The 26433-nt window shown below is 45.5% G+C and overlaps 1 protein-coding gene across 1 annotated transcript; it reads right to left on the bottom strand.

Moving 5' to 3' along the window:
• Positions 1-1560: 1560 nt before the first annotated feature.
• Positions 1561-12114, bottom strand: MUC20 (mucin 20, cell surface associated; the record flags this gene model as incomplete). Its single annotated transcript, XM_079705204.1, has 4 exons — positions 1561-1813; positions 3319-3410; positions 6617-7735; positions 12039-12114. The coding sequence occupies 4 exons, from the start codon at positions 12112-12114 to the stop codon at positions 1745-1747; spliced, it is 1356 nt and encodes a 451-aa protein (XP_079561330.1). The 3' UTR covers positions 1561-1744.
• Between the last annotated feature and the right edge of the window lie 14319 nt (positions 12115-26433).

Raw genomic sequence — 26433 nt, 5'->3', positions numbered from 1 at the left:
CTTTTTTGTACCAGGCACTATCCTAGATGCTAGGGATGCTGCAGTGTGCAAACTCTTCCATTCTAGATGAGGGAGACAGATAATAAACAGGACAAATAAAACATGCATTACGTTAGGTTGTGATCAGTGTTATGAAGAAAATCAAAGCAGAGGAGAGTGGTTAGGTAGACCCACTGAGAAGGTGAAGGAGGTGCAGGAGTTAGCCAAGAGGATATCTGGAGGAGAAGAATTCTAGGCAGACTGAGCAGTACATACAAAGGTCCTGAAGCAGCAGCATGCATTCAGGGCCTGACACATTTGAGGAATAGCAAGGAAGTCAGTGCGGCTCGTGTGCAGTGAGCAAGTTCAAGAGGCTGATGGAGGAGTGCAGATCGTGAACAGTTTTGCAGCATTGTAGGAACGTGGCTTTTTCTCTGAACGAAATGGGAGGGTTTGGAGAAAAGGAGTGGTACAGTCTGCCTTACGTTATAAAAAGACAGCTCTGGCTGATGTACTGGGACTAGATAGGGATTGGGGGGGAAGGTAGAGACAGGGAGGCTTGATAAGAAGATACTAGTCATCCAGGTGAGAGATGATGGCAGCTTGGACCAGGGTGAGAGCAGTCAGTAGAGATGGTGAGGTGGGCTCATGTGCTGGGCATATTTTGATGACAATAGAGCCAACAGAATTTCCTCATGAATTGGATATAACATGTGAAAAAAAAAAGAAACAGAGGAATAAGAAATAGTTCCAAGGATTCGGGCTCGACAAACTGAAGGATGCAACTGACATTAACTGAGATGAGGAAGATGCAGGCAGAGCACGTTTAGGGGTAAGGTTAGTACTTTGATCTTGGAAATGTTGAATGTAAGGTACCTCTTGGTGGAGATCCACTCAGAGCCACCCACGTGGAGAGGCTGAACATACACGTTAACAATGGTTGTATTACGTACAACTAGACAACTCCAGACAACTAGGGGTGGGATTTTAGACATTTCTTTCTTTCTCTTTCCCCCCTTCTCATTTCCTTTCCCCCCACCCCTTGGTTCTTTCGAATTTCTCAATAATTTAAATGCAAGTTTTACTTCTACAATAGAAAAAAAATAAGCCAAGTTTAACTTTTAAAAACAACATGACTTATGAGCTATGGGGGAGGAATAATTGAGTATTGCTTGTGTCGAAAACTTGAAATTCAAGTCCATTCAGCAAGCATTCTCTGTGATCCTACTACAGGCCAGGTGCTCTGCTAGGTTCCAGGGATACCGAGATAAACAGATGTGGTTCCTGCTCTGAAGGAACTCACAGTTCAAGAGGCTCCAGGGCCAGCCTCCGTCTGTGCTGTAATCAAGGTCCAAACTGAGAACCTGGGGAGCATGAAGGAGGGAGGTAGCAGTGAGGGTGCACAAAATTCCTGTACCATAAAAACGTGACCCTGGGCCACACTGAGTGTAATTTTAATGTAGGATGGAAGCACACAGCAGGTGACAGATGGGTGATCAGGTCACTCTTTACTGAAACACAGCACACATGCCAGGGGAAGTCCAAGGACATCTCTAGAACAGGCGAAGACCCCACCCCCTCCCTACACACGTACACCCAAGCATATGTGAGCCAGGGTCCCACTGCCATGAATGGGTAAGGCCGTGGCTTGCTGATCTACATGGGAACCTTCCAGGTAACATGGCTCCAGTCATGCTGAGGCCCAGGCCGCCGGCAGCACTGCCTGCTTTCGCACATGGCAGTGCCTGATCACAGCTGATGTTCTTCAGCCCCTCCTGACACGCAGCAGGGAGACTTGGATGGGAGACATAAACACATGCAGTTTATGGTCGAGCTGGTGGACAAAAGGGAACATATTAGGAAGCCAGCAGCACTTTCTGAGCCTCTTGCGGGCTGGGCATAGGCTAGGTCCTTCACGCCATTTAAAGCTCACAGTAACCTTAGAAAGCAGGTAGTACCAGCCTCATTTTACAAGGAAGGAAAGTAATACGGAGTTCCTTACCGAAGGTCACACAGTTAGGAACTGGAATTCACACTCAGGTCTACGTGGCGCCAATGCTTGTTGTTTGTCTGACCCCTGAGCCTTTCGCCAGTGGCCAGCTCCCAACGAGAACTGACACCCAACACCTGCATGGCCTGGTTCCTGCACCTCTGCTTCTGATCTGCTCCTATCTCCCTGGCTTCTTTCTGACCCCTGAAATAGTTTCCAGTTTGAGGGGCTCAGATCTGACATATCCTTGGCTTCTTTCTTCAACCAGGATTCACACTTGCTACTTGGATTATCATGTGCAGTGGGAATTTGTCACTTATTTGGCTCTCCCACTTAAAAACCCCATGCCATGTTCAGGGACCTCCCTATTATGGGAGTCCTGATAGGCCCCGTTCCACTAAGAGAACTTCTAGGGCCCAAATATTCCCTCTTCCCATCATCCCCTGGAAGCAAGATGGGGGCACAAGAGTTAGGCTGAGCTGACTCATTCTAACCTTCCAATGACTCACACCATCCCCCAAAACCCTAACCCTAGAATTCCACCACTAGAAGCTTTGTCCAGGGATCTGGGTTTTAGGAGAATTTTCCCAACTTATACAAATATAATCTTGGTCCCCATCTAGAGCGTACATCTATGGGTGGTTTTTGGTTTGTTTTTTGTTTTCTGTCTAATATCCCTATTTCCTTTGGGGCCTTTCCTTCCCATTCCATGTGGTTCAGGTCGGGCTGTCAGTCATGGTGGCCCTTCCAGGTCAATGAGATCCGTCCTTCCCTAGTATGATATGCAGATCTTGGGAGAGGTAAGTGCCCTGTGAATCTAGTGCTGTCACAGCCACCTTTCCTTACATAAGAAGAGACTCTGAGGAATGAAGGGAGCAGAGCTAAGAGGGGGAGAGAAATAGAAAATCCTGATGAGCCTGTTTGAGCTTCTGGATCCAGCCGTAACTGAAGCTGGACAGCCACTTCTAGGTTTCTCAGCCAATACCTTGCCTATTGTATAAGCTACGATGAGTTGGGTTGCTGCCACCTGCAACTAAAGTCCTGCCTATCTGCCCATTTATAACATTGACCTTCTCCCAGGGGCCTGAAAGCCTGATCTTCCTATAGCCTGAGGAAATTGGGATGAGGGAAAGAATCTTTCTTTACATAGCAGAGAAGGGGAATTCAGAACTCAGGAAAAACAGGCAGAAGCAAAGCCAGACAGGGATTTTTAGATCTCACTCCTCATACTCCAGAAGAAACTGGACCCTCCCAAGTGTACAGGATCTTCTGTATCCTGCAGATCTTCCCCAGGGTCTCCGAGAACCTCTCACTCTCCTCTACCCCCCGGCACAGAAAGTGCCACTCACCTGCTGCATCAACCTCTCTGCCACTCTGGGGGCAGTGAGGTCTTCTGGGGAGGCCACGCTCAGCCTCAGGAGGAGGAAGCCTCCATCCTCACCTGCAAGTTGAGAACAGTAGGAAGATGAAAATATGGGTAAGTCATTTCAGGAATCAAGATGTGAACTGTGCTACCCAGTCTCTGTCCCCACGCTGCATATGTGTACTCACACTCGTGTGTAAATGAGTCTGTGTTCACATAGGATCTTACCTCTATTCACTGCAAAGAGAAAGGAGTCCTTCTCTCTAGTAACTGGACCCATCGTGGAGTCTTCCCAACAAGAGGGAAGGAAATAATGTCTAGAGGCCCCATCCACATTTGGAGAAGTCAAAAGAGTAGTGTGAGGAAGGAGAAATGAAAGTGGATCTAGAAAGTTCTCAAGGCCTGGAGGTCCGGATGGGGCTGTTGGGAAAGGGGCCGGCCTGGGAGAAGGCTGCAGAGAGGCTGGTCTCTGAGGGGATACACTCAGCCAGTGCTTCCAGCTCCAGGTTGGCAAAGGTCTTTCAATCCAGCCTTCCTGACTTAGCAGCTTGTAGGCAACTTCCGTCTTTTCTTGAGCCCTAATCTGCCTGCCTTTACCTGTCACATTTTAGTCGTTTCTTCCTATTAGAATACTATTAGAATTGATCCAGCAATTGCACTCCTAGAAGTTTATCCTACAGAAAATAACACACATGTGAAAAATGTGCTATTTACTGCAGCACTGTTTGTCATAACAAAATACTGGAAAAGACCTAAATGTCCAAAAAGAGTCATGTACCACAATACTCATTGCAGCTCTATTTACAATAGCCAGGACATAGAAGCAACCTAAATGTCCATCGACAGATGAATGGATAAAGAAGATGTGGCACATATATACAATGGAATATTACTCAGCCATAAAAAGAAACAAAATTGAGTTATTTGTAGTGAGGTGGATGGACCTAGAGCCTGTCATACAGAGTGAAGTAAGTCAGAAAGAGAAAAACAAATACCGTATGCTAACACATATATATGGAATCTAAAACAAAGGTCATGAAGAACCTTGGGGCAAGATGGGAATAAAGATGCAGACTTACTAGAGAATGAACTTGAGGACATGGGGAGGGGGAAGGGTAAGCTGGGACAAAGTGAGAGAGTGGCATGGACATATATACACTACCAAATGTAAAATAGATAGCTAGTGGGAAGCAGGCACATAGCACAAGAAGATCAGCTCTGTGCTTTGTGATCACCTGGAGGGGTGGGATAGGGAGAGTGGGAGGGAGGGAGATGCAAGAGGGAAGAGATATGGGGATATATGTATATGTATAGCTGATTCATTTTGTTATAAAGCAGAAACTAACACACCATTGGAAAGCAATTATACTCCAATAAAGATGTTAAAAAAAAAAAGACCTAAATGTCCATCCATAAAACACTGGTTAAATAAATTATGGTAAAACAAAATACTGAGAAGCCATAAAAAAGAATAGCCTTGTCTCAGAGATCTGTGTTTAACACGTGCTCCATTTGCATGAAAAGGAAGATGAGAGATATTATTCTATATCTATATGATATAGTATATATGTCTATATTATATCAATATAATATGTAGAAATCTTTCATCTTCCTTCTTATGCTTCCATATGCATATTTCATGTCCAGAAGAGGATTCACAAGAAAGTGATACCGTCAGTTATGTATGTAAGGAAAATTGGGGAGTTGGGGGACAGCAGTGGGAGAAAGACATTTTATGGTGTACTCTTTTGTACTTACTGAATTTCAAATCATGTGAATGTATCATCTAATCAACAAATAAAAGCTTTTTAAAATAAAAATATATTAATAAATTGAGCCTTTAAAAATAAAAGCACAACAGGAGACCGAGTTTTGGAATCAAACAGACTTTCACTTGGAATTCCACTGCTACTTTTTTACCATCTTTAAATCTATTTCCTCCTCTGTCAGGTGGGGGGTAAGAATACCCACCTCATAAGGTAGTTTTGAAGGTTTAGTTAGAGGAGATAACATGCAAAGCTCATACAGTAGTATACTGCCTGGCATCAGAGAGAAACTTCAGCTGGTGTCAATGCTCACTAGTTGTGAAATATTTTTATATCACCTCTGCCTGGAATACAAAAGATATTCAGTAAGGTGGTTGTGATTAATATTTTTATTTCACCCCCCCCCAAAAAAGGCAGTGCAAGCTGAGGATACTGCAGGGATGAAGCACGAGGAAAGAGTGCTGGGAAGTGGAGGTGAAGGCTATAGGCTGACTGGGACCTGGGCTGACCCAGCAGCCACTGACAAGGCACCTCTTCCCCGAGAAATATCTGTTGTCTTAGAGATGTAGCTTTCTTTCTTTTTTTTTTTTTAACATCTTTATTGGAGTATAATTGCTTTACATTTTTCTGTTAGTTTCTGCTGTATAACAAAGTGAGTCAGCTATACATATACATATATCCCCATATCCCCTCCCTCTGCGTCTCCCTCCCACCCTCCCTATCCCACCCCTCTAGATGGTCACAGAGCACCAAGCTGATCTCCCTGTGCAATGCAGCTGCTTCCCACTAGCTATCTATTTTACAGTTGGTAGCGTATATATGTCCATGTCACTTTCTCACTTTGTCTCAGCTTACCCTTCCCCCTCCCCGTGTACTCAAGTCCATTCTCTAGGTCTGCATCTTTATTCCTGTCCTGCCCAGAGATGTAGCTTTAGACTCCCAAACCTTTGCCCTATTTATTTATTTATTTTAGGTCACCATTTATGGCACCAATCCCAGCAAGTGCATCCAGTGAGCTCCATTTTCATGGGGTCCCAGCTGCTCAGAGGGCAGCAATTTGGGCCAGATGCCCACATGGTATGGCCCTGGCTGAATCAGAGGCATTCAGATAATGAGGGCTGTGTCTTTTAAGTAAAATTTGGGTCCTTGCCTGGTGCACAGTAGTTACTTAACAGTCAACTCCATAGAATGGCAGAGATGCAAAGGACTTCACTGCAACCTCCTCCAGCAACTGGTGGAGAAACTGAGGCCCAGAGAGGGAGAGGGACCTGTCCTAGGTCACTCAGGTTGTTAAAGGCAGAGACAAGATCCCAAACCATTTCTCCACACTTTTTCCATACACCACCTTAATTCTGCTCATTACTGATTTTGGCAAGAACCACTAGAAGATCATGAAGAGGTGACATCAGAGACAGGGCTCAGAATAGGCCCCCAGATCCTTCCTTTCTCCCTACTCCCTAAACATGCAGACTCCAAACCTCAAATCCCCAAAAATCACACATGGGAGAAGCCGTTCACCTGCAGTAACATCTGTCAGACTTGTCTGAGCACTGGTGGGCGTGGCTGTTGAGGGTTTCCCTCCAGCTGTGCTGGCTGTCTTCAAGGTCTTTGCTGAGGCTGTGGTCTTGGCTAAGGTGATGTTTGTTTCTTGGCTGCTGTTGGCTGTAGCCAGATGGACAGAAGGAAGAGGGCTCCTGCTGTTGGGAACGGGCTCACTGAATGTGATGTCTGTGGTAGAAGTCTCTGAGGGGGTGGAGCTCATGATGGTCGTTACTTCAGACAGGCTGTAGACTGTAGCTGAGAACCCAGCAGGGGAAGTCACCTTGCCTACTGTTGATGCAGTCCCTGTGGAGACTGTAACTGCTCCTGAGACCTTGGTGTGGCTTGTTGTCTCAACAGAGAGGGATGAGTTTTCTTCCAAGAGGTTCATGCTAACTGTCACCAAAGTCCCACTGGGGGCCGTGGCCTTGGCTGCTGTTGTTTCCATTTCTGTGGTGCTACTGATGGTGAGTGTGATGTCAGGTGTGGCTGATTCTGTGGCGCTGGCTGTTGACAAGGTCTCAGCAGAGGTTGTGGTCCTGGCGAGGTGTGATTTTACTTCAGTGGAGTCAGGCAAAGCTGATGTCTCAGGGGTAGGCAGGGCCTTTCCTCCCGTGGGGCTGCGATCTATGTCTGAGGTCCCAGGGATGCTGGCAGTTGCTTCTATTTCTATAACACTGCAGTTGATCACCTTGATGTTGCTTATGTTGTAGGTAACCAAGGCTTTAGTCAGAGCAGCGATGTCAAGTGACAGGGCTTGTGAGGCGGTGATGGCTGGAACTGAGCTGTCAGAGGAAGCGCTGCTCTCCGAGGACAAGGCCTCAGCTTCTGTAGAGGTGTGAGCTAATTTCAAGAAGACTACCATTATTCTCTTTGCCTCTTCAGAGCTGTCGAAATTGCAAAGGGTGTCAAAGGCGGCTTTCGAGAGCTCAGTGCCTGTGACGGTCTCAACTGTGGTCATTCCACGTCCCGTGGGGCTGCCACTTGTGGCTGATGTCTCCATAGGAGTGGTGATCACAGCCGAGGACTTGGAAGGCATTATTTTTATGAGGGTCATGGTCTTGTTTTCCCTGTTCTCTGTTACTGAAATGGTGCTGCCTGGGAGGAAGGTCCTATCAGAGGTCTGGGTGCTTAGGGTTTGAGTTTCCAAAGAGATATGGTTTGACATAGAGGTCTCAGTGAGGTCAGTGGTCTGGAAGACTCCCTCTGAGCTCGTCCTGACCCCTGGAGTCACAGCAGGCACTTCTGTGTGGCCTGATTCACTGGTGCTGGGTCCTGTATTGGGTAAGACCAACTTTGTGAGCTATGAGTCCCAGGGCACTGACTTCACACAAGCTCTTGTGCTTATGCCCAGGGCACTGCTGGGAGGAAGGTGGGGAGGGGGACTGCTTTTACCCTATTTTTCATCTATATATTCAAGGAAGAAGAGGCACTATTGGGAAGACCAGGCCCACGTGGCAGCCATGGAACTGGGATTGCCCTGACTGATGTCATCTGATGGCCCACATGAGGCAAGCAATCCCCAGAATCTAGTTGATTATTGGTCTGAAACCATCTGAGTGAATGTGTAGGGCCAGGATCCAGCTTCAAGGGGGAGCAAAAAAGGCAGAAGACCCAAGTGAGCCAAGAACTGCAGAGCAGGGACCGCGACTCTTAGAACTTTCTGGAAGAATCTTGTCACTTTCTTTTTTTTTTTTAATGTTTATTTATTTATTTATTTTCTTATTAGTCATCCATTTTAGAGCCTCCCTTTTTTTTTTTTTTTTTTTTTTTGCGGTACGCGGGCGTCTCACTGTTGTGGCCTCTCCCGTTGCAGAGCACAGGCTCCGGACGCGCAGGCTCAGCGGCCATGGCTCACGGGCCCAGCCGCTCCACAGCATGTGGGATCTTCCCGGACCGGGGCATGAACCCACGTCCCCTGCATCGGCAGGCGGACTCTCAACCACTGCACCACCAGGGAAGACCTAGTCATCCATTTTATACACATCAGTGTATACATGTCAATCCCAATCTCCCAATTCATCACACCACCACCCCCTTGTCACTTTCCTATCAATTCTCTTCTCATCCAGTGACTGTTTCCCCATGGAAGTAAAACACTTCAACCACAAGAAACATCTGTGGTTTTGTGTTGAGAGGTAGCTGTGGGGATTGGAGGAGGGGAATTTCCTGGACAGTGTGGGTGATGGCTGCTGCAAAAGAGGGAAGCAGGCAGAGTCCCTGGGGCTCTAGCAAAGGAAAAGGGCAAGCTGCCCACCTGCTCAAGCCTCTCCTGAACGCGGGCCTTAGACGGCAAGGATGGAACCCTGGAACTCCAGAAATGATGAACCCAGCATCTTCCACAGGAAACAGGGAGCCAGGTGAAGCAAAACTGTACTTTTTAGAAAAATGCTGCTAGCCTGTCTCCCCAGGGCAGGATGTCTCTGCTCACTGGACTGACACTCTGAGGTCGTGTGAGTGGAGGGCCAGCAGGCACGTATTGCCCGGGGGAGGCTACAGCAAATATTTAGGAGCTGACAAGAGTGCCTCTCCTGTCTACAGAGGGGGAGAGGCTCTCTCTTTGTAGGCCATGGTGCCTCTTAAGGAGGGTTGCCAGATTTAGCAAATAAAAATACAGGATGCCCAGTTAAATTTGAATTTGAATTTCAGATAAACAAGGAATTATTTTAATGACAAATTTTTTTAGTATGTGTAATTTTCCATGTAATATTTAAGACATACTTATACTGATAAACTCATTACCTGAAATTCAAATTTAGGTGGACACCCTGTGTTTTATCTAGTAACCCTACTCTTGGAAGGAAAAGATGAAAATATAAGCATCCTTTTTCGGGGTTCTTATGGTTTAAGATGGTCTTTCCTGAGACCTACTGGCCCCAAAGTACCCAAGGACCCAAAGGAGGGCCAGGACCATTTGGTCACCTCTACCCAGGGTGTCAGGACAGGTCCTCGGCTTGACCTCTTGTGTCTCCCATTGGATAATGAAGCATCACTGGGCCAGGAGGCAAGAGACTGGGTTCTAGTCCCAGGTGTGTTGCCTACCAGCTCTGGAGTCTGATGATTTACTGGTGCAAATCCTGACTCTGTCCCCTACCAGTGAGGGTCTCATACCTGCCTTGCTATGGGGGTGAGGACCAGAGGGGAAGGGGAATGGGGAAGCCCTTACATTCCAAAGCCTGCAGGGGGTTATTAAGCATCCCTCCCTGACCATGTCCTTTCAAGGAGTCACCTGAGAGCACACAACCTACTTTCATATAGTGAGAGTTTCAGGCTGTACCCACATGAGGATTAGGTGGTCATGGCATTCCCTCTCATTACCTGTTCAGTGCAGTCTACCTACACACACAAACCACGCTTTTACAGAAATATACTTGCTTCTCTCCACTTCAAAGCCCGAGATACTTCTCTGAGCCTCTCAGTCCCCACAGGTGGAGGCAGAGCCCTTCTGCGGCCGCCCACACAGCCTGAAGCTCAAGCTGTGGGGTCTGGCCACTGACCTCCCCTCACACATTTTCTTCCTTTCTTGGGAGCCTTGTGGGGTCACCCTGCGGTGAAACCTCCTCATGCTTCCCAAACCCATGGCCTCTTCATCTCTGGGGCCCTCACAACCCCCCACCCAACTCTCTTACCCGCTGGGGGTCTTCTCAAACAGAGCAAAGCCCACCCTGGCTCTTTACAGCTCTAGAATGCTGCAGCTCTCCTGACCCATTCCTCAAATCAAACTGGTGGAGAGGAAAGCATGTGGACTTTGGACTCTGAGTTCGAGCCCCCTCTCTGCTGCTTACCAACCTTGTGACCCGGCCGATTCTCCCAGCTCCAAGCCTACATTTCCCCAACTGTGGAATGGAGCTGGGGTACCTATTTCATAGGATTGTGAACATTACATTAAATTAAATGTCAAATGTGCAGCAGAGGACTTCCCTGGTGGCGCAGTGGTTAAGAATCCGCCTGCCAATTCAGGGGACATGGTTTCGAGCCCTGGTCTGGGAAGATCCTACATGCTGTGAAGCAACTAAGCCTGCAAGCCACAACTACTGAGCCCACATGCTACAACTACTGAAGCCTGCGCACCTAGAGCCCGTGCTCCGCAACAAGAGAAGCCACCGCAATGAGAAGCCCACGCACAGCAACAAAGACCCAACGCAGCCAAAAAAAAAAAAAAAAAAAAAAAGTTAGAAAAAAAATGTGCAGCACAAGCCTGGTAGATCATGAGTGCATGCAGGAGGCAGTGTGGTCCAGGGGTTAGGTATGTGTGGACTAAAAGCCTGGCTCTGCAGACAAGTTACTTAATCCCGGTAAGAAGCCTCAGTCTCCTCACGGGGGGTTGGGGGCTGGACGAGAGTAAGAATGAGAATTGTATCTCTCTCTCACAGGGTTAATGTGAGGATTAAAAGGATAGTGATGGCTGAGTAGAGTTGCCTGTGCTATACAGTGGGTTCTCATTAGTTATCTATTTTATACATAGTATCAGTAGTGTATATATGTCAAAATGTCATCAAACTGTATATATTGTGTTACAACTTTTTTCATTCAATAAAACGTTATGGGTATATCCATGTCAAAAAAAAAAAGTGATGATCACAAAGAAAAGAAAAAAAAAAGATAGTGGTGGGAGTATATGGGAAATCCCTGTACCTTCCTCTCAATTTTGCTGTGAAGCTAAAACTGCTCTGAAAAATAAAGTCTTTAAAGATAACGCATGGTAATGATGTGTCAGTGTAGCTTCCTCGATTGTAATACATGTACCTCTCTGGTGAGGGATGTTAATAGCAGAGGAGGCTGTGGGGAGGTGGGCAGAAGATACATAGGAATCTCTGTACTTTCTGTTCAATTTTGCTGTGAACCTAAAACTGCTCTAAAAAATAAAGTCTATTTTTACAAGAGATAATTCATGTGACAAGCCTCACACAGTTCCTATTACAGATCAATGTTCATTCTCTTCTTTCATAAAAGCCTGTCTCTCTCAGAATCCACCCTCCACAAGCAGCCTGTGACAGTCACACTTTTCACACAAAAATGGGTTTTTGAAGGAAATTCATGCTAGAAAATTAACTTGGAGGAGAAAGAATCTTGTCAAGCCACATTCTTAGGCTTTAATCAGATTTATCACCAGCCTGCACCTCCCTGACCCCCACAATCTCCCCGCCCCACGTACTCACACCCACACAGGCATAAAGACAAACCCACAGCAACCTCATATTTGTATGGACTGCAGAGTCCCATGTGCTTAAGCTGACCCACTGCCGTTGCCTACCATCAGCCATAGTAATACTTCATGTATAGCTTTATGGTTGACGATAACTAACCCAAGAGAGCTACCCTCACCTACAAAGGACTGCAGTACAGAAGCTCCCACCCAGAGTCAGGAGAGAAGCCCACAGGCACCCTCTTGCCTCCTTACCTGCAGAGCTCCCAGGAGCCCCAGCCACCCAGCAGAAGAAGAAAAGGGGCAGAGCCAGGCCCCGGAGAAAGCCCATCCTAGCTGGGGCTCCGGCCACCATTGCCCAGCAGATCTGCCCACTGCCTCTTGCTGCCACCTTTTCCTGCTTGCTCAACCCGCGGAGCAAGGGCGGGCCACCTACCTAGGTGTGGCTGGGTAGTTTCCAGGGTGCAACCAGGTGATCACAAGTGCACAGGCTGAGAGCTGGCAGGTTGTGTGTCAGGGCTGACAAGGGGCTAACCCTCCTGCCGCCCTTGCCCACTGACACCCCCCTCTCTGAAGTTCGGTTTGAAGCTATGGAATCATTTCCACAGTGATATGCATCCCCTGGGTCCTGTAGGCAAGGGAGGCCATGGAAGATGGTGTTTCACACACATTTCCCCCTTCCCACAGCCTTTTCCCCCTCCCTCTCCCCTTGTGCATGGGGCTTTGACTTCTAGTTAGAGAAACATGGGTTTTATTCCTAATTCTAGATTTACTAGCTCTATAATCTAGGGCAAATTGAAAAACTTTCTGAACCTCAACCTCCTGATCTGTAAAATGGGCATAATCCTTACCTCACTGGGCTGTTTCATGAGGCTCACATGAGATAAAAAGGCTCTAACAGTGCCTGCTACATACTTGGTGCTTGTTGAAAACATATACATTTTAGGTGCTCAATAAATGAGTGAAGGCCCTGATGTCCACTCAGATCCTCAAGCAACAGAGAGAAGGAACAGCCCCCTGAGGTCTGCAGGAGACAGCTCTCCAGTGTGGGGCAGGACTCTGATCCCTAACATCCTTCCATCTTTACATCCTGTGATCCAGCATCCCAGCCAGAGGCAGGATCATGTCTTGGGCCAGACTGGAGGTGTGGGGTAGGGAGAGCACAGCTGGGAGAAGGGAAAGTGTTAAGTGTGCTGGTCTGTGTCCCCAGGCCTGGGAGGAGGGACACTGAGGGTGATTACTTAGGGAACGTTGGGGATTTGGCCACAAGACGGGGAATGAGGCTGCAGAATGTATTTCCAAATGCCCTAGTGAAGAATCTTATCCCCTCAAAGGGCCAAGGACATAAGCTGTTATGGCCACAGCCAGAGGCCAGACAAGGTATCTTGGGGATTTCAGGGCAAGAGGTTTGTGATGAAAGCAGCTCCAGAGTAGAGGAAAGCTTGCTGAACAGGTGTCAAGAAATCACAAAATCTCACAGCAGGAAGGAAATTTAAAGTGGAATCAGAAGGTCTAGGTTTGGGACTTCCCTGGTGGTGCAGTGGTTAAGAATCTGCCTGCCAATGCAGGGAACACAGGTTCGAGCCCTGGTCCGGGAAGATCCCACATGCCGCAGAGCAACTAAGCCCGTGCGCCACAACTACTGAGCCTGCGCTCTAGAGCCCGCGAGCCACGGCTACTGAGCCCACATGCCACAACTACTGAAGCCCGTGCGCCTAGAGCCTGTGCTCCGCAACAAGAGAAGCCACCGCAGTGAGAAGCCCATGCACCACAACGAAGAGTAACCCCAGCTCACTGCAACTAGAGAAAGCCCGCATACAGCAATGAAACCAAAAATAAATAATTTTTTTTAAAAAAAGGTCTAGGTTCTGTTTCCAGCTCCTTCCTTGGTAGTGGCCCAAGAGCTCTGTGTGATCTTGGACAAGTTATTTGCCTTCTCTGGGCCTCTGTCAATAAGACCTCTGAGGTCCTCTTGGCCATGAAGTCTGAGGTTCTGCGTTTGGTGTGAGCCACTGTCTTCTAGAACTTCACCCTCCGTTGGGATAAAGGGCTCTGTGGCCTGGAAGGAGAAGGGAGTCATTCTAGGGCATGGGGGTGGGATGAGGGGAGGAAGACTCTATGAGAAGGGACTGAGGGGTCCGTCTGGGACACAGTCCAGCACTTGGGGTCAGGGATCTTGGACCCCAGTTCCAACCACACTGTTAATCTGTATAGTACTCCTGCCAGGCTGAGCCCTTCCACCCTCCCATTCAACCTCAGTCCTTCACTTTATAAAATGGGAGAATGGATTTCCCCTTGGGGGGTGGGTAGGTGGAGAGAGGAGGTCCCAGGGCCATACAGTGACCTGAATTCTGTTTGACCCGATCTAGTAATGACTGATCTGGTGTGACTCTTCACCCTTGAGAAGACAGAGGAGAAATCCAGCAAGAATGCAACTCCTTTCAGCCGCCTCCCTCCCCTCCTGGCCCACCTGTCTGCCCCACCCTAGCGGGGAAAGGGACTTCCTCATTCTAGTGGCCAGTGGCTTAATCTACAGACTGAGGTACTCCAGGTGCCCTTGCACTCCCACCACAGACTTCCCTTCTCCATTTCCTTTCTCTTTTCATCCTCTAAGTGATCAACAGCTCAGCTCTAGCCCAGTTGTCTACGATGAGATCTAACCAGGAACCTGCTAGAAGGGAAGCCTGCTGAATGTTTCCCTGGGTTTTGCTGAATTTTGTCTGGTCCATCTTCCCCTGTATCTGGGGGAATTTCCAAGCCTGGACACATGACTGTTGGCCCTGGGGGCATAATAGTCTTATCCAGAAAGTTCCTGGACATTTTGTTCAGCCCAACTCAGCTCTCACCCTGAATGAGCATAGGAGGCTAGTTTTATTCATTTAGCAGACACATATGGAGCACCTACTAGATGCCAGACACTGTTCTAGGCACCCAGGATACATCACTGAGTAAAACAGATCCCTTCCCTCATGGAAATAACTTCCCAGTGAAAGGAGATGGCAAACATTAATAAGTGAATGATATAGGGATGAATATTATGGAAAAAAGAAAAAAAAAAAAAGACAGGTAAGAAGAACCTGGTGTGTGTGGCGTGGAGAGGTGAGGGACAGATTAAAGTATTAAATAGCACCATGGGACCTGAGCAATGACTCCAAGCTGGTGAGAAAGTTAGCCAAGTGGATACGTGGGGAAGAACACTCCAGGCAGCGGAACTGCTAGAGAAAGATCCAGAGACCTAAGGCAGGACCTAGTTCAAGAAGCACAAAAGAGGGCATGTGGCTGGAGCCACGAGAGAGGGCAGAGCTGGGGGGCAGGGGAGCATGGTGATAAGGCATAGGTGACAAAGGGCCTTGCCAGCCTTGGGCGCTGGGTTCTTGGAGTGAGGTGGGAGCAGCCCCTGGGGAGTTTTGAGCGGAGGAGTGATGGGTTCTAACTTGGGTTTTAGAAGGACCACTCTGGCAGCTGTGGGCTGGAATAGAAACTGGAATAGAGTTGGGAGGCTTTTGCCCTAGTCCAGGTAAGAGAGGAGGGTGGCTCTGACCACAGTGGTACCAGAGGAGGTTGGAGTTGGTCAGATTCTGGATATATTTTGAAAGTAGAGCCAACATGACTTCCTACCAGATTGGTGTGGGCTGTCAAAGGAAGAGAAAAGTCAAGAAAACTACAGACTTCTCAGCCTGAACAAATGGAAGGATGGAGGTGTCACCAGCGCCATTTGGGTCTGTGTTTGTTGGGAGGAAAAACTTTTTCCTCTTCCAACCTGGGTCCAGTGACTGGAGGCCTGCAACTTAACTAAGAAAAGACAGATGAACAGGAGAAAAGACAAAGTTTATTTACACGTGCACCAGGGAGCTGCTTAGTAATGAGTAACTCACTGAATAACCAGAGACAAAGGTTTCTACACCACACTTAACAAAGGCATGGGGCTTAGGACCTCTGTGGGAAAATACGGAAGATTCTATTGGCAGTCTGTCTCCATGGCAGCTAAAATTGGCTGGAAAATCCCTTGGAGGGAGATTTGCGGCAGCTGTATTTTTAGAAGGCTCTGTTTTAGTCAGATAAGGGAAGTTCAGATAACATTTCTTTCTGCATCTTCTGTAGGTCAAATGTTTCCTCTTTAAAATAATCTTTATACCAACTCTGGGGGTCTGAGTGGGTCCCCACAGGTTCAACATGTGTAGATAAGGAGAGATGGTGGGAACCATTTAAGTTTGCAAAGCCGTGAGAATGGACCCCTCCATACCCTAGCTCCTATTTCCTTGGGTTGTAGCATAGAAACCTCCAGGGAGCCCTCTCTTCTTTCATTTCTTTTATTAGGGTACAACCAACATATAGTTAACTACGCAAACCTCAAGTAGTATACAGCTTGATGAATTTTTACATGTGCTTACACCCAGGATGTATTCACCACTCAGATCAAGATATAGGACACTTTCAGCATCTCAACAGGTTCCCTTGTGTTCACTTCCAGTCAGTATCCCTCCAAGGACCACCATTCCCACCTCTATCACCATAGACTGGTTCTGCCTATTTTTGAACTTCATATAAATGGGATTATGCATATATAATTTCTTATATCTGGCTTTTTTCTCTTAACATTATGCCTGCGAGACTCACCCATTTTGTTGTATATAATGGTATTTCATTCTTTTTTTATTGTTAGGTAGTATTCCATTGTATAAATATACCACAATTTATTTATCTACTTTCCTAATGATGGACATTTGGATTATTTCTAGTCTTTCACTATTCTGAATAACACTGCTATCAACATTCTTGTATATTTCTTGGGTATATATATATATATATATATATAGGAGTGGAATTGCTGGGTCATGTGTTTATCTTCAGTATACAGCATCAAACAGTTTTCCAAACTGATTGTGCCCGCTTATACTATACCAGCAATGTATGAGAGTTCCAGTTGCTCCACATTGTCATCAACACTTGGATACCACAGGTCCTTTTAATTTTAGACATTCTTGTGGATTAAAAGAATCACCTGTAGGGGCTTCCCTGGTGGCACAGTTGTTGAGAGTCCGCCTGCTGATGCAGGGGACACGGGTTCGTGCTCTGGTCCGGGAAGATCCCACATGCCGCAGAGCGGCTGGGCCCGTGAGCCATGGCCGCTGGGCCTGCGTGTCCGGAGCCTGTGCTCCGCAATGGGAGAGGCCACCACAGTAAGAGGCCCGCGTACCGCAAAAAAAAAAAAAGAATCACCTGTTAAAACTGTGATTTTAATTTACATTACAGGAAGCCCTCTGCTTTCTCAGGGCTTTGCCCAGGTGGTATGCCGCTGCCAGATAAATGACTTTCACAGGGAAGATGTTTGAAGGACACAGGGAGGGAGGATGGAGAGCCAGGTAGAAATAAAATTTGCATGCACATGTGCACACACCTGCACACTTGACTAGCAAGGAATCTGTGCCAGTACTGGAACATCTATGGGGACCCTGGTTGGGATGGGGGATAATGTAGGAGAGACAAGTGAAGGAGGAGAAGGAGTTTCTGGGCATTTGGAAGGAGAATGACCACTGACCCAAGAAGAGGAAAGAGCCCACAAATCCGCATCTTTGGGCTCTCTATGAGGCCCACAGGATGATCCCAGCTGGAGAGGACACATCCCACAGAGCCTCACCTGAAAAACTCTTCCTGGCAAGGAAGGGAGACCTCAGGCTCTGGAGGTAGGAGCGGGGCTTTCCCAAACAGGGCCCCGGGCTGTCTCTCCCCAAGGCTAGCAGGAGATAAGGCCAGAAATGTGCCTTGGGGCTGTGTGGTGGATTTTGCATGCCATGCATGGGAGGTTAGCCTTATTCTAGAGACAATGGGAAGCCAGTGGTGGTTTCTGAATGGAGAACTGGCAGAACCAGAGCTCTGCTTTGGGCAGTACAATGTGGTACAATGTGGGTTGAGACCAGTTAGGGCAAGAGGACCAGGACTGTGAGGCTGTGACCTAGGACTTCGGCAGAGGGACGTAAAGGGGGCATATATGAACTGTGTTGTAAAGCAGAACTAGAAAGACTTGGCACCTTGCAGAAGAAGACCAGGGGCAGAGAGAAGTAAAAGATGACCCTGAGGTTTAGAGTCCAGGAGGCTGGAGGACAGGGAACCATGCACAGGACAGGAGGAAGAGTAGATTTGGGAGGAAAGAATGGGCTTGGCAGACCCTAAAGCCCCTGGCATCATTTTTCTAGTGCTCTGAAATCCTGCACACGAGGAGACCCCAGGGAGGCCGCTCCCGGCACACCAGAGGAAGGTACCCTACCCCTCCTGTCACAGTGGAAAGAGAAGGGCGTGGGCAAGAGGCCACAGGGCTCAGGCCAGGCTATTTCAGGACTTACAGGCAGTACTATGGAGCCCAGGAAGGAACACTGAGAAGACGGGCAAGAATTACTTAGCCACAGGGCCGCTAGGTTCTTACTTTCTACTTTCAAGAAATGTTTGCGGGCTTCCCTGGTGGCGCAGTGGTTGGGAGTCTGCCTGCCGGTGTGGAGGACGCGGGTTCGTGCCCCGGTCTGGGAAGATCCCACATGCCGCGGAGCGGCTGGGCCCGTGAGCCATGGCCGCTGAGCCTGCTCGTCCGGAGCCCGTGCTCTGCAACGGGAGAGGCCGCAGCAGTGAGAGGCCCGCGTACCGCAAAAAAAAAAAAAGAGAGAGAGAGACAGATTTAACAAATGGTGCTGGGACAACTAGATATCCATACGCAAAAGAATGAATTTGGACCTCTACCTCACACCATATATAAAAATTAACTGAAAATGGATCACAAATCTAAATGTAAGAGTTAAAACTGTAAAACTCTAGATATTGTCATGACCTTGGATTAAGCAGTAGTTTTTCAGGTATGACACCAAAAGCATAAGTGACAAAAGAAAGAATAGATAACGTAGACTTGATCAAAGTTTTGGGCTTCTAAGGATACTATCAAGAAAGTGAAAAGACAACCCATGGGATGGGAAAACATCTGCAAATCATATATGCAATAAGAGAATTTTATTCAGAATATGTAAAGAATTCTCACAAACTCAACAACATAAAAAGACAAATAACCCAATTTTAAAATGAGCAAAGGATATATCCAAAGAAGATACACAAATGGCCAATAAGCACATAATAGGGTGCTCAACATCACTAATCATCAGAAAAATGCAAATTAAAATCACAATGAGTTACCACTCCACATCCACTAGGATGGCTAAAATGAAAACAAAAACAAGTGTTGGTGAGGATGTGGAGAAATTGGAACCCCACACATTGCTAGCAGAAATGTAAAATGGTGCAGCCACTTTGAAAAATTGTTTGGCAGTTCCCCAGAATGTTAAATGTAGAGTTACCATATGACCCAGCAAATCCACTTCTGGGTATATACTTAAAAGAATTGAAAATATACGTTCACATAAAATCCTGTACATAAATGTTCATAGAAACATTATTCATAATAGCAAAAAAGTGGAAATAATTCAAATGTCCATTAACTGATGAGTGGATAAAACAAAATATGGAATTTCTATACAATGGAATATCATTCAGCCATAAAAATGAATGAAATGCTGATACATGCTACAACATGGATGAACCTTGAAAATATTAGGCTAGACGAAAGAAGTCAGCCACAAAAGGCCATGTATTATATGATTCTATTTCTGTGAAAAGTCTGGAATAGGCAAATCCATAGAAAGTAGATTAATGGCTGCCAGGGGTGGGAGGTGTGGTGAATAAGGGTGTGACTGTTAATGGGTACGGTGTTTCTTTGGGAGGTGATGAAATGTTCTAAACTTAGGTAATAGTGTTGGTTGCACAACTCTGTGAATATACTAAAAACCATTGAATTCTATATTTTAAAAGGATGACTTTTACATTATGTGAATTGTATCTCAATAAAGTTGTTATTAAAAGGAGAGAGACAGAGCCAAGAGAGAAGAGTGAGCAAGAAGAGAGACAAAAAGAAGAGTGTGACGGGAAGTGACAGCAAGGAAGACACAGAAGCAATAGAGAAAACGACAGAAGAGTTGTGAGAAGAGGGACGTAGAAAAACCCCACAAAGTTAGAGGAAGTTCTTCAAGGTCGCGATTCACAAAACAGTTTCACCAACCCCAATTCCTACCATTTCCCCAAGGTGCTCAACTCAATTATTATTACTTTTTTCAATTTATTTATCTTACTTATTTTATTTTTGGTTGCACTGGGTCTTCGTTGATGCACACTGGGCTTTCTCTAGTTGCAATGTGACGGGGCTACTCTTCATTGTGGTGCCTGGGCTTCTCATTGCGGTGGCTTCTCTTGTTGCAGAGCACAGACTCTAGGTGCACAGGCTTCAGTAGTTGTGGCTTGCGGGTTCTAGAGCGCAGGTTCAGTAGTTGTGGCGCACGGGCTTAGTTGCCCCACAGCATGTGGGATCTTCCCGGACCAGGGCTCAAACCCGTGTCCCCTGCATTGGCAGGCAGATTCTCAACCACTGTGCCACCAGGGCAGCCCTCAACTCAGTTATTATCTGATCATTCCTTATCCACTACAAGAAGAAGGGGTTCATCTTCTTTAAGACATAAGGAAAACAAGACATTGGCAGGTAGGGACTGTGGCCCAGGTAACCTGGTGAGTCCTCGGCTCAGTTCAGAAGGGGCCCCAGGTACTCTCATGCCCAGGGCTCTCAATGTTGTTTTCCCTTTACTTTACCTTGACCTTCCCAATTGTCTCCTGTTAGGTTAGCACCTGCCTGGGGCTTTGTTTAGGGATCAGCCTAACGACCTTCCAAAGTTGAAAGGATCAGCAGGGAGCAGGCCTCTGAGGGGATGTGGGGCCAGGTGTGGCTAACCCAGCGTGTTGTGGAAATAGGGGCCAACAGGTAGGTGTCTGATGAAAGGGGGGCAGTGGCCCAGGGAGGTCAGATCTCTCAAGGTGATGGTGGGCTGGGCTGGAATGGTGGCCTCTGAGTTTGGTCTGGCTTCTGTCTCATGTTCTACTCAGGAGCCTCCTGCAAATGATCAGTTTCCATTCTCATATCATCCCCCTTCCCAAGTGCCTAGTTCAGTGTCAGGTTGTCACCAAGACCAGGAAACGATCAAAGGATTGGAGTCGACAAAGAGCCCCAGGGACCATCCAAATGAGGCCAGTACCCCATTTGGGGGTCAGAGATCAAGTCAGTGGTCATGACCAGCATTTATTTTAACAGTTTGGGATGGAGTGGAATGGAGTGGAGTGGAATAGGATAGGATAGCATAGGATAGGATAGGATACAAAATATCCACATATATTGTATATTGTATATAGAAGTGTAAGTTGCTTGGGGTTCTTTCTGAAATTTTTGTGTTTTTCTGTATATGTATGTAAGTACTGGATCACAGTGTAAAATATCTCTATTAATGTGGACTGTGGCCAGAAAAGTTTGAAAGACACTGATCTAAAAATGGAAAAGCAGTGTTCCCAAGCAGTGATTGGGTGACAGAGCTGGGAGTGGAACCAGCAATCTTGACTTTCCCCCTGCTTTTTCCACCACATCTGGCTCAGGGCTTTTTCTTTCAAAAAGCCTTTGGTTGCACTTGTCACTGCTCTCTGCCATTCTCTAAACATCCTGCATATTCCTGCTTTTGAGCCTTTAGTCAAGCTGTTTCCTCTGATTGGAAGGCCCTTCCCTCTCATAGCCACTAGAAGAAAACATTCTTATCCTTCAAGGTCATGATTAAATTCAACCTTCCCAGGGTTGCTAACGAACCAGCTCATTATTTTGAGAGTGATAAATGAAGAATCATTTATCCAGTCTTTCCACACAAACCAAATAGTTGACAAGGGAAAGGTCTTCTTTATAGAAGAACTCCAGCTAACAAATGCAGAAGCAATGGTAGAATTAGAAAACCACCATATGGCAATCCTTAATGAAAAAATGGATCTAGGTAACAATCATCAGTGGAAGCTAAAACCATTAGAGAAAGGCCGAGGGGGAACTTTTATAATGGACCTACAAACGGATGCATCTGGCTGATCGAGTTTAACACCAGTAGAAGTGAGATGACTAGACATTGCCTGTCTCCTTCTCCATGCAATAGGTAGTACATAGCCTCACCTACAGAATATACTTACCAAAATAAATGAACCTTAACTACCAGATTTCAGGAAATGCAGGGGACAGAGGAGCACCCACAAGGATCCAGTCAGACAAATCCAGAATTCAGGACAGTCTACAGGACAAATGACCTGGTTTCTTCAACAAATAAACAGCATGAAAAAAAAGGAAGAGAGCTGATATAGATTTAGAGACTTAAGAACATAACAGCTAAATGTATGTGTGGACCTTGTTTGGATCCTGATTCGAATAAGCCAGTTGCAAAAAGGACTTTTTGATAGTTGGAGAAGTATGCATACTAATAGGTATTAAATGGTAGTAATTATTTTAATTATTTCAGCTCTGATAAGGTATTGTGGTTATATATTTTTTTAATATGGTGGATAAGAATTTGGTGTTGATAATTTTCAAGCTAGCCAATAGGTCCATTGGGTTCATTTAACTATCCCCTCTACTTTTGTGTGTTTCAAATTTTTCATAATAAAATTTTTTTTATATAAATTTGATCTATCTTGAGAGGCCTTCCTACATCCCCCCAGCTGGGATGTAGGTATTAACTACATTTACTGGGATTAACTTTTTCCTCTTACTTTTAAAATCTAGTGATTTTAATTTCTAACATAGCATTAATCCCTGTCTCCGCTATTGTTACAATCTTCTTTCTGAAGGTGCGTTTATCTGCCTTCCTACCAATTGGTTGAAGGGAGGAAATGTATCTCTGTAGTTCTGGTGTCAAATCATTTATACTTAATTTAATTTAAAAGAGCTGAATTGGACTTGGGCTCACACTTGAGCTCCCAGGGTGTCCATAGGCCAGGACAGATTTACAGTTTCTGACAGCGCTGACTGGTCCCATCAGAAAAGTGACAGCGCAATAAGGGAAACGAAGTCCACCCCATGGTGACCAATCACCCATTCACTCACTCATGCATTCATTCATTTATTCATTTTATTCTATTGAGTGACTCTCTGAGCCGCGTACCATGGTGGATCATGGACATACATTCCACTGCCCTGTCCAACCCAACCCTCCAAAGAAACACCTTCCAAGAGCTCAGTCTAGTGAACAGAGCGTCATCATACTACAAGTAACCAGAATGTCATCATACTGTAGGGTAAGTGCTGCACCACAGGTAAGAGGAGAGAGCTGTGGGGTTGGTGGAGGGGCAGTGAGCCCACCAGGAAACAGACTCCTGGTGAAGAGGCGGTAGCTCAGGGACTCCTGTGTGACCATCTCGTTGGCTTCAGACTAAAAGGCTTGTAGAAGTGACAAGCTGTGAGGCCAGGAACAGCCCCAAACAAGGCTGGGTGAAGAACCCCATGCTAATAGTTGGCACCCCTCCAGAACAGCACTCTTTAAACCTGTTTGACAGTTTTATAGAGAAGAGGGTGAGTGCTGCTGGGGCAGGGTGTGGAAAGGGGGCACTGGGCAGCCTCCTCCTCCCCTTTACAGTTCCCAGTGATACTGCTCCAGCCCCAAAATTTCGAACCCCACTCAGCAAATCTGAAGCCCCGCCCTTCCTCAGAAGTCCTTTTTACAAGCAATTTATTAACACATCTGTTATTACTTAACCACGCACCTTGAGGCTCCCACCCCTGCAAAAAGTATTCCTAGCAATGACATCTAGTTTTCTCCCAAAAGAAGTTCTGGTAGATACAGCTTTCTCCATCCCATTGGATTTCCAGGAATATTTTAGCAAACCAAATGGGTTGGTGCCTGGCAGTTGCCCAGTGAGTCTGCCTATTAATCTGGATCTGGGCTTGTCATACCACCTTCCCTCTTGTACCGCCCCCACCCCCTGACAGTGCACATTCTAGAGCCCCCTGCTGCCTCTACTCATAGGCACCTCTTCTGGACATTCCTCTTGATTCCCCAACCAAAACAGACCTTCCCAAGCAAATCATCCAAGGACAACTTATAAATATGAATGTGGGTACATAGAGAAGCCACCTTATGCACTGGTAGATGCTTAGTAAATGTCTGAATAAATGAATTATTTAATTAATGAATCAGTGAACATAAGGAGGTAGATCATGCCAGGGACAAAAATGGTTGATTAAACGAATGAATGAATAAATAAAAGAGACTGGAGGCCAGGTCTCTTCGACCTGCTAGCCTGACTTCTCACCTGTCTCCTGGTTTGGGGCTGCAGGGCTCAGCCACAGCAGGAGGAGGAGAACCAGCCACATGGCTGTAGGCATCAAGCAGAGACAGTGTTTCAGGGACCGAGGCCAGGACTTTTAATACCCACCCATCCCAGTAAGTTCATTTGGTATCTGCATCCCCAGGGAGGAGCCAGCTGGCACCTGGACAGTCACTGGCAGGGGCAGAGGTGGCACCATAACAGGGACACAGGTGTCCCAGTTGCTTGGAATAGCTTGCCCAAGCAGAGGTAACACAGCAAAAAAACAATTCTCCCATCTGCTGGGGTTTCCAGGCCTTTGGGAAGAGCAGAATCAGAGAAACCAGAGTGACTGCTGTCAGGGATTGCAACCTCATCTTACCTTGATTTCATCTGCAAAGACCCTATTTTCATAAAGGTCACATTCACAGGTACCAAGGATTAGGACTTGAACAGATCTTTTGGGGGGACACAGTTTAAGCCACAACGGTAATAAAATTTTATTTTTCACATTTAGGTCTTTTCCTAGAGTTATTTTGTGTGTTAACTTGAGGTGTGGATCTAAAATAATTTTTTTTCATATGGATAACCAGTATTAAATAATCATTTACCAAATAATCTGTCACTGACCTATTGACTTGTGATACCACCCCTGTGGCATATCAAGCTTCCTTATATGTATAGATCTATTTATGGACTTTCCATTTTGTTTCGTTGTTCTAATTTGTCTTTTCCTACACAAGTGCCACACTATCTTAATTATGATAGCTTTAGAACACATTTTGATCTCTGTTAGAGCAAGATGATTCTTCTTAGCATTTCCTTGTCTATTTTTATCCCTTTCCATTTCCATGTAAATTAGTATATTTATTTTAAATTCCCTTTCATATTGCTCTAAATTCTGTAGTTCCTGGAGAATTTTCCTATTACATCTGCTGGTTCTTTCTCATGGCAGTTTATAACATCAATTTTTAAAATTAAACTTTTAATTTGAAATAATTGTAGACACACATGCAATTATAAGAAATAATACAGAGACAGTCCACATATCTTTTACCCCATTTCCCTCAATGGTAATATCTTGCAAAACTATAATACAACATCACAAACAGGATGCTAACATTGAAAGAGTAAAGATACAGAATATTGCCAAGGATCCCTCCTGTTGCCCTTTTATAGCCACATTCACTTCCCTCCTGCCCCCATCCTCTCCTTAACCTCTGGAAACCACTACTCTGTTCTCCGTTTCTATACTTTTGTCATTTCAAGGACGTTATATAAATGGAATCATGCAGAATGTTTGGGGATTGACTTTTTTTCATCCAGCATAACTCTCTGGGGATTCATCCAGGTTGTTGCATGTATCAATAGTTTGTTCCTTTTAATTCTGAGTAATGTTTTAAGGTACGGATGTACTATAGTTTTTTAATTATTCAGCTGTAGAATGATATCTGGGTTGTTTCCAGTTTTTGACTAATAAAGCTGTTATTAGCATCACACACGGATTTTTGTGTGAATATGTATTTTCATTTCTTGGAGATAAATGTGCAAGGGTGAAATTGGTGGGTTGTAGGATAGTTGCATGCTTAGTCTTATAAGAAACTGACAAACTGTTTTCCAGGGTGGCTGTACGATTTTATACTCTCACCTGCAATAAACAAATGATAGTCTCTCTGCATCCTTGCCAACATTTAATATTGTTACTATTTTTAATTTCTGTGATTCTGATAGCTATGTAGTTATATCTTGTGGTTTAAATTTGCATTTCCCTAATGGCTAGTAATATTGAACATGTTTTCATGTGTTTATTTGCGATCTGTATATCTTTTTCAGTGAAATGTCTCTTCATATCTTTTGCTCATATTCTAGTTGGATTGTTTATTACTGTTGAGTTTTTAATTTAATTATTAAAAATTGAGGTATAATTGACATACATTTACTGTTGAGTTTTGAGAGGTCCTTATGTATTTTAGGTACTAGCTCTTGACTGTATGTGTGGTTTGCAATATCTTCTCCCAGTTTGTAGCTTGTGTTTTTGTCCTCCTAACAGGGTCTTTTGCAGAGAAAAAGTTTTTATTTTGATGTGTCCTTAGATAAATCATGCTTTTGGTGTCAAGTCTAAGAATTCTTTGCTTAGCCATAGATCCTGAGATTTTCTTTTTTTTCCTAAAAGTTCTATAATTTTACATTTAAGTCTGTGATCCATTTTGAGTTAATTTTTGTATAGCTGTGATACTAAGTCAAGGTTCATTTTTTTTTGTCTGTGGATTTCCAATTGTTCCAGCAACATTTGTTGAAAGGGCTATCTTTCTTCCATCAAACTGCTTTTGCTTCTTTGTCAAAAATCAGGTGGGCATATTTTGTGTTGGTCTATTGCTGGGCTCTCTATTCTGTTTCATTGATCTGTGTCTATACCTCCACCAGTACCACACGGTTCTTTTTTTAAAAAATAAATTTATTTTATTTATTT

The sequence above is a fragment of the Hyperoodon ampullatus genome, assembly GCF_949752795.1.
Source record: "Hyperoodon ampullatus genome assembly, chromosome: 5".
NCBI lineage: Eukaryota > Metazoa > Chordata > Mammalia > Artiodactyla > Ziphiidae > Hyperoodon > Hyperoodon ampullatus.
Note: the sequence above shows the minus strand (reverse complement) of the source record. Positions and strands in the feature narration are given on the sequence as shown.